Below are 17,500 nucleotides of genomic sequence, written 5' to 3'. Positions count from 1 at the left end.
CACACACACACACACACACACACACACACACACACACACACACACACACACACACACACTGTCACACATTGTCACACACTCTCTCTCACACACACACACTCTCATCATCACACACACACACACTCTCATCATCATACACACACACACACACACACACACACACACACACACACACACACACACACACACACACACACACACACACACACACACACACACACACACACACACACACACACACACACACACACACAAGGGGGAGAGAAGAGAGAAAGATACTATTCCAGAACACGGCGAATGTATTTGATAGCTTCAAAAAAAATTAGATGAGATAGATATTCCTGGTGAAGGTAACATCAATAACGGATTATGTATACATGTTCATTCCATTTCTTAAGCCTTCACAGGGTTATACTTTGGAAAATCATTCAACATTTAGGTTAGAGTGATACACGTGTCGTGCATATACCAATGCGTCATGTATATCGATGTATGTGGACAGGCATTATGTAAGATGAACTTGAATATCTGAAAAGTGAAAACATGTCAATGTCAGGATTACCGTGGCATTTTAGAATCCGTTTGCCAGTTTCTGAAAGTGTTATCTCAAAATTGCTTGGTCGATTTTTTTGAAATTTTGAAAGAAAAAGCTATGAAAACTATGAGGAATGGAAAATTGAATGGAAATGACCTCCCTAAAGAATCTTGCAATAACAGGAATTTATGTTGTACACAATCTTTACAACTCCAGAAACATCCCGTTGCAGATGAAACCATTAATAAGTTTTACTATACCGAAGAAAGATGTGTTAGATCGTGGTAATTATAGACTTATTTGTCAAATGAGACATGTCACAAAAAATATGTAACGCGGTGTGATGACAAGTATCAAAATAAATTGGTTATGAATAGTTTGGCATTAGAACAGGTAAGGGTAAAAGAAAAGCCATCTTTACCATGCACAGAAAAGAGCTATTGAAATGCAGAAGGATATTTACACTATATTTATAGATTGTGAGAAGGCATTTGACAAGGGGAAACTGAAATTTTGACGGATTTTGATGTACTTGGATTAAATAATAAATATTTAAAAAAAACAAATATTTGAGAAAAAAATACTGGGCGCAGGAGGTTGCGGTGCCAATTGATGGAGGAAAATTGGAAAGACTGAGATCAGAAGAGGTGGTCGACAAAGCTGCGTTTGAACACCTATATTCTGAAATCAATATGACAGTGAATGAATGGCTCGTGTAACAAATGTTCTAATAGTCAACAACGTCAGATATACTGATAATACCTCTGACAGTGAAAAGAACTTACTCTAAAATATGAAGCAGGCAAGGGAAGAAAGAGGACTGAAGATTAACAGAAAGAAGACAAAAGTTTTAGTATTAGTAAGAAAAATACCAACAAACAGCGTAGATTGTGTTTAGAACGAGAATTACTGGAACTGATGAACAAGTTGAATATCTTGGAAGTATGCGACGATAACAAATCAGAGTAAGAGGTCAAGAGAAAGATAGCTTTTGCAAAGAAAGTATTTGTAGAGAAGAGACATTATCGAGCAAGACTTCCATCAACTGCAAAAAAATAGTGTTTTACTTCATCAGTGTTATTTTATGGTTGTGTATCTTAGACGATTTGTAGAGACATTAAGGAAAGAATGGAAAGCATGGAGATGTGTGCTATGGAAGAATGTTGAACAAACCTTGAAGAGAGTTTATTAGCAATGAAGTAGTGCTGAGCATCGCAGAGGAAAAATACATCTGCTAGCAACACTGGCAAAGACAGCATAAATTTGTAGGACACATTGTAAGAAACAATACATTGGAAAAGCTGGCGTTATCAGGAAAAGTGGAGAGACCTGGACAAACTAGAGCATGTAACTGGTATGGAAAATGCTGGAAAGCATTTACATCAAACTGAAAATAGAGAGGATTTCAGAAAAATGGTGCCCAACGTCATCTGATATGGCACATGAAAATAAGATGCCGCTGAAAATTATATATATATATATATATATATATATATATATATATATATATATATATATATATATATATATATATATATTCAAACTTAGCTTTTGTGACCTTATGAGTGGCAGTGGAAGGATATCGGGCCTCAAAATGGTGGCATTGCTGATGGGATTTAAAGAAGGCTTGAACATGTTTCCGTTATTTTTGCATTTGGAACCATAAGGACACTGTTGTGCGCTGTCACACGCCTCATTCGTCACAGTGAACCGAGTTCTTTGTGGGGGGGCATGATGACAAGTGTGAGCCACGAGTGAATTCCCAGAAAATGGGATTTTACGAAACGGTTGGTCACATCATTTGATAAACCGTCTAAAGCCTTAAAGTACCTTCGTAACTTATTTCCTAAATTGTTTGAGGCAAATGTCAAAGCCAATCTCCGTTGGATCATAGATAAAGAAAAATTTCCCAAGAAGGAAGAACGAGCTTACAACAGATGTCGCAGTGGTTCAGTGTGGTAAATTATGGGTAACTGGGTAACACACACACACACAAAAAAAGGCGAGTATGCTGTAGGCCTTTTCCCTATATGCTTCTTCAGAGCATAGTGAGCGTCCGCTTCCCAAAATATATATTGAAAGTGTTTTATATCACTTAGAGATCTCGAGAAGGTACATTTCTCCCCTTTCGTATAAATCCATTTAATTTTGACTCGTTTTATTCATACCCAATGATGATAAATAGGAACAAATTTGGCTGTTCTTACACAGAAATAGATTAATTAATGAATTTCGCTATTTAGATCACAAAAGCAAAGTTTGAATGAAATAATCTAAATACCTTTTACAATATAAACCCAGAAACAAGACACTCTATAAGTCGTTACACTCGTTGCAATATCATTTCAATTTCCCCCTTATTTTTTGTCAATGTATCTCCTACAGACCATGGCCGGGATACTCAAAACAGCTAACGACGGCGTAAGCCCGCGCAGCCAGGCCGCGCATGTCTTAACTCGAACTGCGAGCTCCGAGGGTCATACTCAAAACTTTTAACCGTCCCCGTGTGACGTCACAGCACCTCGTAACTTAAGGGTGGTCCCGAGCACTCGTACCGGTGTGAACCCGGAAATAAGTCGTGCTAGTTCCGACTTGTGCAAACGAGATTTGTATAGATTATGTATTACTGACTGTCCCAGACACAGTATAAGGCGTCATATCAATTTATATTGTATCTGTGTATCACAAATACCTCCATATTCCCTAGCCACTTGATAAAAAGAATATAACAAGCAATTATAGAATGCGCTCGTCGTTTACCCTATGGAGTTTACGACAATACATATTGAATACACCATAGAGCTTTGGGAAATGAAGGTGTCTTGCCATATACAAAGGTGTATATATACATATATATACATATATATATATATATATATATATATATATATATATATATATATATATATATATATATATATATATATATATATATATATGTATGTATGTGTGTATGTATGTATTTATCATATACAAACATACATATACATTTATATATACATGCATATATATATATTCATAAATATATACACTCATAAATATAAATCTGTATCTCTCTGTTTATTTATTCATTCAAATATCCATCTATCTGTTTTTATAATCATCTATATCTCACTCTCGCTCTCTTTCCCACTCCCTCTCTCTCTTTCGCTCGCTCCTCCCCCTAATAACCGTGGCCTCCAATTGGTAGTTACGCCTAAAGGGCTGACTGTTGATTGGTCAATTCGAAATGGTCCCGCCTTCTGAGGGTATCCCATCGAACTACGGTTACGAGGTTTTCTTTCGGTTACGAGATTTTATTTTTTCTCTGAGTATGGGAGATTTGCGACCTCTTAGGGACATCGTACCTTACGAGAGCGTAACCCGCTGCGACGTCTTAAACTGCCAGAGTTTTGAGTATCCGGCCCCATGTATGTAGCCAGATCACCCAAATGTTTTGCTTTGTCTTTTCTCTTTCTTTCTGTTCTCTAATAACAATTAATATTCCCAACCCGAAGGCCTAGTGTCTTGACATCTGATAACAGAAGCTCTTTATTAACATCGCGATTCACTGCTCTCTCAACGACAGATTGGGATGGAGGTCATGCACTAAGAAGGATGTTTTTCTTGGCACACTTGAATAATGAGGCAGTAAAAAAAGAGTAGTGTGGACTTGAAAAACCATACCTATCGCTAGGACACGACGTTTAACTAGTAATGCATTATTAATATGTTGTTTATCTATTTGTTTTTTCTTGTGATTATTTTTTTGCCATATATGAATATTAAAGTTTTGATATTGATATATAGCTAAACTAAGCCATGGGCAGTAATGATGAATATAGTGCTGAAAACAACTGTTGAAGTTGATAATACTCCAGTAGTATTAGTATCATTACTTGAATAAGATGACGATTGATATTTGGAAAATGCATCTCCTGCTTTACCTTTAAGGGCGTAATCCTCTGATAATGATGCCGTTAGGAAGGATAAAGTGAAGCACCGATATCCTTAATCCTTGCTCCCGACCCCCCGTGTTTTCTTCATATTCGCCCTAGCTATTGCACTCCAACGCTATATTCAAATTGTAAACAGCAATATGGATGGAGCACGACATAACCGCTCACGTGTTTTCTCCTTAGTTGTGTGTTTTAGGGCCTATTAATAAAACGAAAAAAAAAATCCAAACGGATAAGCGCCGTGACAAGGAAGAGTAGAAGACTGCAGAGATTGCAATAATATTTATATCCGTTTTTAAGATATGGCTCGTGTTCCTCCACTGTCTCAAATAAGTGTTTATTCATCTATTTATTACATTAGTATAATCCAGAGTTAAATACATCAAATATAGTATTTGATGACATGACAGCATATAATCTAACAAAAATCCTACTCACGCACTACGCACTAGGCCGCTCGAGATTTAGTCTATATATTCGGCCTGGCTACAAGGGTGATAATCCCCGTCGTAAGAGCTAGATAAGGGTAATTAAACCGTGGCTTAAAGAAGTTCTAGGGATTCTATATCTAAATACGGTGATAAGGAAATCGGTTATAAGGTGTCAGCGGGTCCACTCAAAAATTACGTTTATCAGCAAGTTATCATGTAGATTATTAATTGATTTATAAGTAGCCTGCCAACCGTTATCCTATATACACGGTTATACATATACACATATATGTATGTATATATATATATATATATATATATATATATATATATATATATATATTTATATATTTATATATATATATACACATATATATATATATATATATATATATATATATATATATATATATATATATATATATTGATTCGAAGCCATTTAGAAAAAAAAAATCATATTCGCAATCTTTCTGGAACGTTTTTCGTCTTGCACTTTGAAGTTTCGTTTAATATATATAGAAAACCAAGTTTGTGCATCTAGTTTGTCTGTCTTTGGTGTGAAAATTGTCACATCATAATGCTGTTAGACGTATGTCTTTAACTGTAAAATTAAGATATTTTATTTACCAGTGGGGGTTTGGAAAAAAAAGAATATACCATCAACGTAACTGAGGACTTAATACCACTTAAATAACCTTGCAGAAGGAGTACGTTGCTGCCGTGGCTGCGGCCGCCGGGGAGCAGTGGACCAGCGCCGGGCGACACTTTGGTCATGTCGCGCCCTCCATCTCCCATCTCACCTGCTCCCTCCTTCACCTTTAACCAAAATACCAACAATAATAACAACGTCGACAATGCCAGTTTCCGGCAAGTAATTATTTTGGATTGAGATGAACAATATCAGCAGGTCCTTGTTTTTAAGAACTGGATATAGAGGACCATTTTTATTGGGGGGTGGTTGCTTAAAATAGCTTGTAGTAGGCTTAGTGTTGTATCCACTTTGTCCGGATTATAATTATTTTTTTATTATTATTATATATATATTTTTTGGCTGCCTCTCATATTTTGTTAATTTAATCCATTAACTTTCATAACTGATCATTTACGTGACGACGTGTTACAGTGAATATTTGATCGACAGGGGCACTGGTGAAAAGGCGAACCATCTACCTCAATTGGCGGATCACTCGGCCCTCAACTACACCTTTGGAAGCCTGGAGGATGAAGCGGGCACACACAGACCGTAAGTGATTTTTGTTGTTTTTAGATTTGTTTTGAATTGTTTTTGGCCTTGGCAATAAGTCTGATGAAACAGACGAAACAAGAGGGGAAAAGGTTACCAAGAAAGGAGGAATGGAGGAAGGAAAAGAGAGGAGGAAGGAAAAGAGAGGAAGAAGAAGTGGCAGCGGAGGGAATATGCGAGACGAGTAATTAGGACAAGGGGATTAGCCTCAGGAAGATAAGAACAACAGTTGATGTAGTAGTAGAAGCGAGGTTCTGAACGACATAAAAGTAGTTACTGATTAGAATGAAGAGAAGATGGGAACTCCCATTCTATAAAAATCCTTACCAAAGCGCCTGGCTGTAAAGATGATGCAAAAAAATAGAATTGGATCATATTTAGAGTTGGTATATTTATTCACATAAGGATTAGGGTTTTGCCTCCCTACAGTATGATCTTTCATCCGAACCAAATGTAAGTTAGAAGTGACTAGAGCTTTGGAGAGGAGGGCGGATAACGAACTTTTGAACTATGTCTGCTTTTCTTTGAAATGATTTTGATTTGTTTACCATTAAACAATTCTTAGCCTCAGGTAGTTTATGCAATCCAAAACTATTTAATTTTGAGTAAGTGACAGTGTGAATTTAATCGTTTTGTTATCGTGAATAATAGGCCTATCTAATGTTTTGGCAGTCGTAAATCTTGTTTTGCTCCTCAGGGATCCGGGTGAGCTCCAGCAGGAGGTGCTGGAGCTGGAGCACACTAATCGACGTCTCACTGGGGAAAACGCCGAGCTCACCACCCATCTCACGCACGCTGAGGATCTCAACACGTCACTCAGGGAACAATGTAGACAGCTTGAACATGCACTTGGCAGGTGAGTATGATGGGCAGTAAGAGAGACTATCAAGTAGGTAACATAAAGCAAAGAAAAACAAATCTGAAAAAATATTCAGCAAAATAAATACAAATCACACAGACCTCTTCATACAACATAATGTCATTGTTATCATGACAGTCAGCGACTTTTATCGCCCGATGTCGCGCCAGGGTAATAATCTCTCAGACTTTGGTCATCTTATCGCTTTCATACACTTCTTGTTTCAAGCGCATGCAGCTTCACATTTGAGGTTCAGTGTAATCAAGCACATTATTTATTTAGATAGAAATCTGAAATATTTCATAAAGAATTTACTGGTGTAACCATTGCGATAGGATAGCTTCTGATATTTCGCTAGACATCATGAAATTAGATTATTTGTGTGATAACGAAATTATATGTGTTCTACGAGCAGCGTGCAGCACCAGCTGGCAGGAGCCCGCCGGATGGAGGCTGAGATTGAGGAGTTTCGAAACCTCCTCGACATGGAACGGGAAGAGAAGGGTCGGCTTCTCGGGCGGCTGGGCCACCTGGAGAAGGACAACCAAGAACTTGCTGTCAGGCTCGAGCATCTTGTGGCTCAGGTACTTGAAACAACCCGGCGCGAAAGCAGAAAGTTAAATTTGGTTTTGATGCAACCATTCAAAAACTGTTTAAGGAATTTGCTCTTATAAATCAAAACATACACGCACACGCATGCACTCACGCTCACGCGCACCCTTAATCACACACTTACGCATATGCAGACGCGCACAAGCACACATATGCAGACGCGCACAAGCACGCATATGCAGACGCGCACATGCACGCGTATGCAGACGCGCACAAGCACGCGTATGCAGACGCGCACAAACACGCGTATACAGACGCGCACAAGCACGCGTATGCAGACGCGCACAAACACGCGTATGCAGACGCGCACAAGCACGCACATGCAGACGCGCACAAGCACGCACATGCAGACGCGCACAAGCACGCACATGCAGACGCGCACAAGCACGCACATGCAGACGCGCACAAGCACGCACATGCAGACGCGCACAAGCACGCACATGCAGACGCGCGCAAGCACGCACATGCAGACGCGCACAAGCACGCACATGCAGACGCGCACAAGCACGCACATGCAGACGCGCACAAGCACGCGCATGCAGACGCGCGCAAGCACGCACATGCAGACGCGCGCAAGCACGCACATGCAGACGCGCGCACGCTCGCACATGCAGACGCGCGCACGCTCGCACATGCAGACGCCCGCACGCTCGCACATGCAGACGCGCGAAAGCACGCACATGCAGACGCGCGAAAGCACGCGCATGCAGACGCGCGCAAGCACGCGCATGCAGACGCGCGCAAGCACGCGCATGCAGACGCGCGCAAGCACGCACATGCAGACGCGCGCAAGCACGCACATGCAGACGCGCGCAAGCACGCACATGCAGACGCGCGCACGCTCGCAAATGTTGACGTGCACCCGCACGCATATGCGGATGCACATCCTGAATCACACACACCTACGCATATGCAGACGCGCACAAGCACGCATATGCTGACGCACACACGCACCCATATGCGGACGCGCACACGCACGCACATGCAAATGCACGCACGGATAGATACGCACGCACAGATAGATATGCACGCACATATAGATACGCACGCACGCACAGTCAGAGCGCGCGCGCGCGCACGCGCGCACACACACACACACACACACACACACACACACACACACACACACACACACACACACACACACACACACACACACACACACACACACACACACACACACACACTCTATTAATAACACTATTAGTGCTAGTAATAATAATGGATGCTATTTTTTTGTAGTTGCCATTATTACCATTGTCATTTGTATTATTGTATTATTATTATTGGGTTTATTATGATTGTTATTATTATTTTTATCTTTGTTATTGTTCTTGATGTTATGTTGTTATTGTTAGTATTATGATTATTATTAGCATAATGATTATGATTGTGATTATGAGTATTATGATTATTATTGATATTATTTTTTATCATCATGATTATTATTAGTATGAAAGTTATGATGATTATGATTGTTATTATGACTATGATTATTATTGTTTTTGATGTAATCATGATTATTATTATTGTTATTGTTATTATTATTATTATTATTATTATTATTATTATTATTATCATTATTATCATCATCATTATTGTCTTTGTTGTTACCCTTATGATTGTATTTTATTGGTTATACTATTATTATTGTCATCATTATTATTTTTTTATAATACATATATCACAATCATTATTATTATTATTATTAATTATTGTTGTTTTTATCATTAGTATTGTTATTGTTATTGTTATTATTATAATTATTATTATTATTATAATTGTAATGATAATGATTATAATAATAATAATGATAATAATAATAATAATAATAATAATAATAGTTATTATTATTATAATTATTATTATAATAATAATGATTATTATAATAACAATAATAATGATTATAATAATAATGATTATAATAATAATAACAATTATTATTATGATAATAATAATAATTATTATTATTATTATTATTATTATCTTATTATTATTATAATAATAATAATAATTATTATTATTATTATTATTATCATAATCATAATTATAATTATTATAATAATAATAATTATTATTATTATAATAATAATCATTATTATTATAATAATTATTATTATAATGATTATTATTATTATTATAATAATTATTATTATTATAATAATAATTATCTTTATTATTATGATAATAATTATCTTTATTATTATAGTAGTAATTATCTTTATTATTATTATAATAATTATTATTATTATCATCATTATCATTATCAGTATTATTGTTATTATTATCAATGTTATTATCATTATTATTTTTTTTATAATTGATATATCACTATTATCATTATTATTATTATTATCATCAATTATTGTTGTTATTATTATTATTATTATTGTTATTATTCTAATGATAATATTGATTATGATGATGATGATGATTATTATTATTATTATTATTATTATTATTATTAATATTGTTATTGTTATTATTTCTTCTGAGACTGGCCACATCTAAATGTGTTCAACCTTGGGCTGAGTATCTTATGTTGAAGTGGTTTCTATTATTTTTAGACTTAAGGTGTATATATATTGATCTAAATACGATATATTAGCAAAGTGATTCTAATTAGCATTGGTATGATGCTCTAGTTACACAACTGAATAAAGAAATAGCCTGTATTCAGAACAAAAAAAATGCTGTGTGAAAGTGATCTTTATCCCATAAAAATTCTTGTAGTTGAAGGATTAAAATAATTATTATCATTATTCCTGATAGTGTTATTTTAGTTGTTATCATTACTATTATAATTATTATCATCATTTTTATTATTTTTATTACCATTATTATCATTTCTATTATCATTTTTATTACTATTATTATAATTGTTATTATTATTTCTTTATTGTTATCATTGTTATTATTATTTAGATTTTTATTATTAGTATTACTGATACCATTATTATTTCTATTATTGTTATCATTGCTATTATTATTATTTTTTTAATATTGTCATTTTTACTTTTCTGTTTTGTTGTTGTTGTATTAAATTTTAGATTTGAGTTGTTATTCTTCATTTCATTTCAATTATTTTAGCTATTGTTATTTGTATCACTATATAATAAATTCAGAAATGACCAACAAAAATTAGATCATTTTCATTAGTCACATTGTATATATTCATTGTTACTGATATATGAGGATTATGAAGCCATCTTAGCATCACTATAGGCTTTTGTGGATTATTGCAAAGAATAAACAGATTTTAAAAGAAATTAACTTTTAGGTAAATGCTGCACAAGAGGAGGCCGAAGGTCGGACATCTCGTGAAGCTCAACTTGTAGCAGAACACAAGACACAGGTGGCAACCTTGATGGAAAAACTCTCAAGTTGGAAGTCTCAAGCCCAGACTCAGAGTGCCCTTGCACGGGACCTTGAGGATACGGTGAAGGATCTCAAAAGAGTCATTGAGGCGAGTATCAGTGTTCAAATGTCCTTGCTATAAGAAAAGTATAAAACTATAATTTTTTGTAAATGAATAGACTGTTAAAAGTAATGAGTTTGAATATCAGTGACACTAATTGTAATTGAATGTATCACTACAATTATCTCCTCTGCATTGTACTGGTATTGGTAATTGGTAACCTATTTAAGTATTGAGTGAAAAGTAAAATTAAGGATAAGGCTGTGCTTGAGGATTTTAGGTTGACTAGAATACTTATCATAAATTGACAAATTACTGAAAACTAAGATTTTGTTAGCTGAAAATAGCACTTTTGCATTTTTTAAAGCTTTCTAATTTTGGATGAATTTTTATGTGAGCAATGTATAGTAATAGGCGAACTTCAGTCATTGAGGGTCTTAATATAAGAATAATATAGTCATAAATATTATGAAGTTTAATGAGTAGTGATATAATTTGCCCTTGATTATGTACTGTCCAGTAGTTATTTCTATTAACCCACTCACGACGGGGGCATTCCAGCCTTGCATGTTACAATGCCGGGGCTCTCAAATGCTTAGGCCTAAATAAATTAAATGACTGCCACCATATGGTGCCACCCGGCAACCGGGCCCTTGAATGAACGGTACCGTAGTGTACCACCCGTCCAGGGAGGGTTAAGAGCAGTTTCAGGAATGTATGAATTTTGTGCCAGATATTTATAATGTACACATTCTCATTATTTAGGTTCTAAAAGATGAGAAAAATAATTTGGAACAGCAACTTATTCACCTAAGAGAAGAATTGACTTCTGTAACCACACAAGCAGACCATGAGGTAATTATGAAATTTTGATAAGAGTAAGAATATACAACTTGTCAAAATAAAAGAGTAAGTAGCTATCATTTCTTCGACATTTACCTTGAATACTAAATATTCATAAGTACAAATTGCAGAGAAATTGTTTGATTAGAATTTCATATACTTTATATGCAGTTTTATTTCTCTTTTCCTATTTTTCATGAACAGATAAGTGGTGATGTTGATGAAGATGCAAAGGAGACCAAAAATAAAGATAACATTATGGGCTCACTGAAAAAGATGCCATGGGGACCTCCTTTGTTCTCCACACCCTTCAGTGGAAGAAGTCTTGCCAAATCTTCTCAAGAAACGCCCCAGAGCATACACTCGGAAATACATACGATGGTACAGTGGTTTGATGTAACAGTTTTTCTGCTCTTTTTTTCTTTTGGTGTGGAAGGGACGATGAGCTAAAGGTTACTTTTGAAGACTTGAAGTTTAAAGCTTTTCTTTAGTTGAATGCTTGTGTGCCTGCCTGCTAGCATGGGTGTGTGAGTGTTTGTGAAAGAGTGTGTATGTTTATGACAGTGTGTGAATGTGTTTGCGAGAGAGTGAGAATGTGAGTATGTTTTTGAGAGAGTGTGTGTGTGTTTGTGAGTGTGCGGGAATGGGAGTGTGCAAGAATGGGAGTGTGCGAGAATGGGAGTGTACGAGAGTGAGTGAGTGGGGGTGTGAGTGTCTGAGGGTGAGAGTGTGTGTGTAAGAGAGAGCATGTGAGAATGTGTATGTGATTGTGTGAGTGCCAGTGTTAATTGCATAAATGCAATCTCTTTAGAAGAAAATCCTGCTTAGCAAACAAACAAAACTTTCTCTCTTTGTAACAGCTAAAGAATTAAGCATAAGATATGTGAAAAAAATAGGAGAGGACACTACCATTGTATTTACTCAGGAAATCCCATTAATATTGCTTGTACCTGCCTTTGTTTCGGTACATTATTACCATCATACTGTTCCAGGCTGATCTAAGCATGGTACTTAAAATATGAATTAATAAAAGAAGGACTTTGGGGATGGAAATAGTTGCTGCTCAGAGCATTCTACAGATTTTTACAGTATTCTACATGATATGCAGTAGCTTGATCTTCAAGAGGCAGCATTTTGTGAATACTGTGAATGAAATCATGACTGTGATCAGAATACAGGCCTACCCTAAAGTTTTTTTTTTCAAGAACTAGAACAGTATCTAAAAATATGCAGGATTGTAGTTTTATTGTTCTGTTCTTAAGATTAGATAGTGCAGTAATATGCATCATTGGCAAAAGGGATTGATATCTAGTCCAACATACGGAGAGATCTGTAGAACTTTTGCAAATTCACACTAAAAAATTATGGACTCTGATAACAAACCCATTTAACCCACTCTGGATGGGATATATATTTTCCCAATTTCCCTCAGGTCTGCAATATAGCAAGCACCTACAGCTTCCTGCAGAGAGATTTCTTCAGGTGTGAGGCCAATAAATATGTTTATAAAATGCGACTACGTTGTATATATACAAACAAAATGTTGTACAGTATGTATATACAGCGAAACTTTATGATCTGTCTCATTGGAAATATTCTGATGATGTGATATCGTGTCGTCCATCATGAATGAGTTAAAGGGGTTAAATTATATTTATTGAGATAATGGCATGATGCTTGAAGGTATTAGCGTTGAGAAAGATGGTGTGCTAGTATGAAAAATAGAATTTGGTCTTTTCCTGTTATTACTCTTGAACTTTTTGCTTGGAAACATTGATCCTTCAATGCCAGATAGATGGTTCCATAAGCACTGAGTCACCTACCTGACATCCCCTGTTTACCTCATTCCTTGAACTTTCCTAAAAAGAGAAAGAAAAAAAAAAGTTTACCCATATAGAACTATTACTGTTGTTGTTAATGTTACAGTAATGATATAGATAATGATAAAGATAGGATAGGAATAGCAGCACAAACTTTTTTCCCTAAAAGTCAGAGTATGGGGTAAACAAGTGATGACAAGTTGGCCTACTAATTGTCTCCTTGGTAATGAAGTGCTTTTATTCATTTATACAAAAGAGTACTGAAAATCTTCTCCATTTTTTTTGTTTCTTCATGTTGTGAGACTCATAGTGGGTACTGGTATGGTTATGAGAATGTTTAGACAAATAATTCCAGTAGTTTAGGCCTTTAGTCCTTTAATCTCCATAAAGGAGGAATATGTGCTGTACACTTGGTGTAACATCACAATCGCAAGTATATGAAAGAAGAAGTATGAAGTGTGGCAAAACACATCTTCATTCTAACAAAGAAAAAACAAATTACTTACGACTATATATACTACTCCTCCTCACTGCTAGTGCCACTTGGCCAAACAGTGAAACTGATAGTGGCATCTTACACACCTTGCATGTGGTCAGAAATGCTTTTGGTATCAGTGTGTTGCCCCCATCTACTATGCATTAAAGGCAGTGGTTAGTATTGTGTACCGTTATTAGTTGAAAACCTAAACCTTGCAATTGGCACCTGCCTATTAAGAGTATATTAGTCAGATATGTAAATATGTTCTCTTTATACTTTGAATAACTTAGTTTTATAAGACTGCTTTGAAAAGCTTGTGTTCCTTGATTTTCCAAATTTTTTATTATGTTTTATTTATAGATTGATCTTATTCTCTCAGAAAAGTCTGAAGATCATTAGATATTATAATGATTTAAATCTTATAGTATACAGAAAGTATACTGTGATTTTTTTATTGATTTCATTTTACACAGATGGCTCCACAAGTGCCTGATCTCACCTGTCGACCCTATTTCTTGAATTCTTGTGATTTTTAAAAATCTTATCTTAACCCATTGGGGACGGGTGTCATGATATATATGACGCAAGAGCTTTGGCTTGAAGATGGGCAGCATGAGAGGAGGATTTTGGAGGATTTTGGATCTCTGGGTTATTTTATTGTACTATGAGTAATGAGTGAGTGATGATGATAATTACAGTCATAATTACTATAATTGATGTAATATTAAGCAAAATGGGTTTTACCTAAAATCCAAAACCTAGATTGTACCACTTTCTCCTAGCACTAGCAAAGGGGAGAGCCTTGAATGGCACCCATCCATGATCTCTAGTAAGCCCTATCTTAAGAAAGCGATGACACACAGCAAGTTGCAGACCTCTTGCTCTAAAGTACCACTGATGAAGGATATGCAGGCAGAACGAGAAGAGGAAGGGGACTCAAACCATGTCGTGTCTACAATGTTCCCCTGTGCCAGTAGAGATGCTTTTTACTGTAGCACTTATAGTCGTAAGCACAAGTTTCCTTCCTCTTACCTACTTCTTAATGTTATCTTCATTGTGGATGTTTATATTTTTCGTATTCGTTCATGACAGTACACAAATACAAAAAAACAAAGTTGCTTTTCATCCACCCATAAAATAGCAATACTTCTATCACACTGAGTATAAAGAAAATAGTGAGCTGATAAGGACCCTGTACTACAACTTCAACTTAAGCATTGTTAGAGCCAGACATATTACAAATACAAGTTTCTCAATACAATGAAACACACAGAAATTAAAACACAAATAGCTCTAGTTTTACAGTGAATGACAGAATGAAAGTGGGAGAAATCAAGGTATGTTGCAGAAAGCTGCCTCCTTCAGAAATAAAACCCATCCTAGAGACTGGGCAAGTAAATCTATGTCTGTCTGCAATATTACTGTTGTTATTATTGTTATTAGAATAATGATGATATTGATAGTAATGATAACATTAGTATTAATAATATTAGTAATAGAAATACCTTTTATCCTGAAGATTTAAGGAATGAGGTAAATAGTTAAGGTCAGCTATGCCTACTGATTGATTCCTTAGTGACTAAGTGCTAGTGGAATCATCTATGTGTAAAAAATATAATACAAAAAACACATAGTGGATGGTGCATGTCCCCATCATCAGTGGGTTAAGCAACTTTGTGTCATTTACTTAGTTCATTGGTCGTGGTTTTAATAAGATATGTATGCAGTAGGATGGTAGGTTTACATTGTCTGGCATGGTGCCATCCGCGTCTACGACCGACTCTGCCTTGGCAGCAAATCATGCCATCTGCTGTTAATAGGTTAAGGGTTTCCACGACCCATCTTTCCAGCCTTGCTGCTGAATGGTAACTGACGTGTGGAAGCAATTCCTGAGTGAGAAATTGTTAATCAACAATTCAACTGAATGGAGCAATGCCTTTTCTGTCTTCAGCTAAAATATGTAGAGGGAAATTCAGTAATTAGCAGAGTCCAAAATGAGCGATGTGAGTTTTACGTTTTTTACGCTGCATGCCTGAGAGGAGTAAAATGCTTCATAGTAAATTTCTCTTCAATTTAAATGTCTTGAAATGGTTCTTCTGGAGTATGTATGTATTATGAAATGTTTGGTCATATAGTCATCCTCCTTTTGCTCATGATTGTGTAATCTCAGATGATTGCAATACTCATGTTTAGGTGAATTTGTTTGCTGTACTTTTCTGAATTATGCATAAACTACATAAAATCGGAATTAGTTTTTTTCCCCCGTTATGATAAACATTGCAAAAATGTCATCTTACATATTGTGGTTTAAACTTTTGAATATGTTCTTGTCCACAGGTCATTTAACAAAAGTAGAACCAACTATTAAAATCATCATCATTTAATCTATAAAAGACTGCATACTAAATTTAGTCAAGCCAGAAATTTAGTGTATGTTTCAAGGACCATAATGTAGATTTTGATGTGTAGATTCCAAAAAATACAAATCATTTTCTTGTGCTAAATGAATTTGAGTAGATAGAAGAGATTGTATAGTGCATCTCCGTGTCTGATCTTAAAATGGTATAGTGCATCTTTTAGGGGTTATAAAATTGTCTCATTACTGAATTATCCTTGTAACTGGTATCATTAGGATTTTCTTTCAGAATTCTGTGCATAGTGTTAAATATGATTATTATTTGATACAAATACAACTCGCATTATTATGGCTAAGTGTATTTTTGGCCTATGTATATGTATATGTATATGTATATGTATATGTATATGTATATGTATATGTATATGTATATGTATATGTATATATATATGTATATGTATATATATATATATATATATATATATATATATATATATATATATATACATACATACACATTTACGTTTACGTTTACGTTAACATTTACATTTTTTTATTTTTTTTATTTTTTATTGCAGGGTGAGAATAATGGTTCTCTACCTTTCTGTGAGAAGAGTGAGGATGCTTCATGCTCATTTTCACACAACCAAGGTGATTATGACAATCAGCAATGCTCAGTGAATGCATTGACTGCAGACTCCACTGCCCTCCTATCTAATATGGTGAGTCTCCTTTGCTGCAGCCATAGTTGTTTCATTTTGCATAGTGATATGACTGATATCTAAGAAGATACAAAAGTACAAAACATATATTGCATATATATACTGATATAAAGTATAGGTATATGTGTGCAATATATATGTATTTGTTTGTATGTGTGTGTGTGTATATTCATGTATGTGTGTATTATATGTATGTCATATATTTATACATATGCATATGTATTTATATATAAACTTTCCATGAT

General features: G+C 35.3%; 1 protein-coding gene across 6 annotated transcripts in view; it reads left to right on the top strand.

The window, feature by feature from the left end:
- LOC122242778 (uncharacterized) overlaps window positions 1-17,500 on the top strand; it is a 402,592-nt gene that overhangs the window by 54,612 nt on the left and 330,480 nt on the right. For all 6 annotated transcript variants that reach the window (XM_086551820.1, XM_086551828.1, XM_086551813.1 and 3 more), the window contains 8 exons: window positions 5,607-5,771; window positions 6,046-6,147; window positions 6,845-7,003; window positions 7,422-7,590; window positions 10,899-11,084; window positions 11,802-11,891; window positions 12,084-12,260; window positions 17,112-17,255. In XM_086551820.1, coding sequence (XP_086407946.1) covers window positions 5,607-5,771; window positions 6,046-6,147; window positions 6,845-7,003; window positions 7,422-7,590; window positions 10,899-11,084; window positions 11,802-11,891; window positions 12,084-12,260; window positions 17,112-17,255 — 1,192 coding nt within the window. The remainder of the gene's footprint in view (window positions 1-5,606; window positions 5,772-6,045; window positions 6,148-6,844; window positions 7,004-7,421; window positions 7,591-10,898; window positions 11,085-11,801; window positions 11,892-12,083; window positions 12,261-17,111; window positions 17,256-17,500) is intronic.

Source organism: Penaeus japonicus, unplaced genomic scaffold, assembly GCF_977035675.1.
Source record: "Penaeus japonicus unplaced genomic scaffold, GWHDUDI00000001_assembly GWHDUDI00000002, whole genome shotgun sequence".
In the NCBI taxonomy this organism is placed as follows: domain Eukaryota; kingdom Metazoa; phylum Arthropoda; class Malacostraca; order Decapoda; family Penaeidae; genus Penaeus; species Penaeus japonicus.
This window is presented reverse-complemented; position numbering and strand designations above follow the sequence as displayed.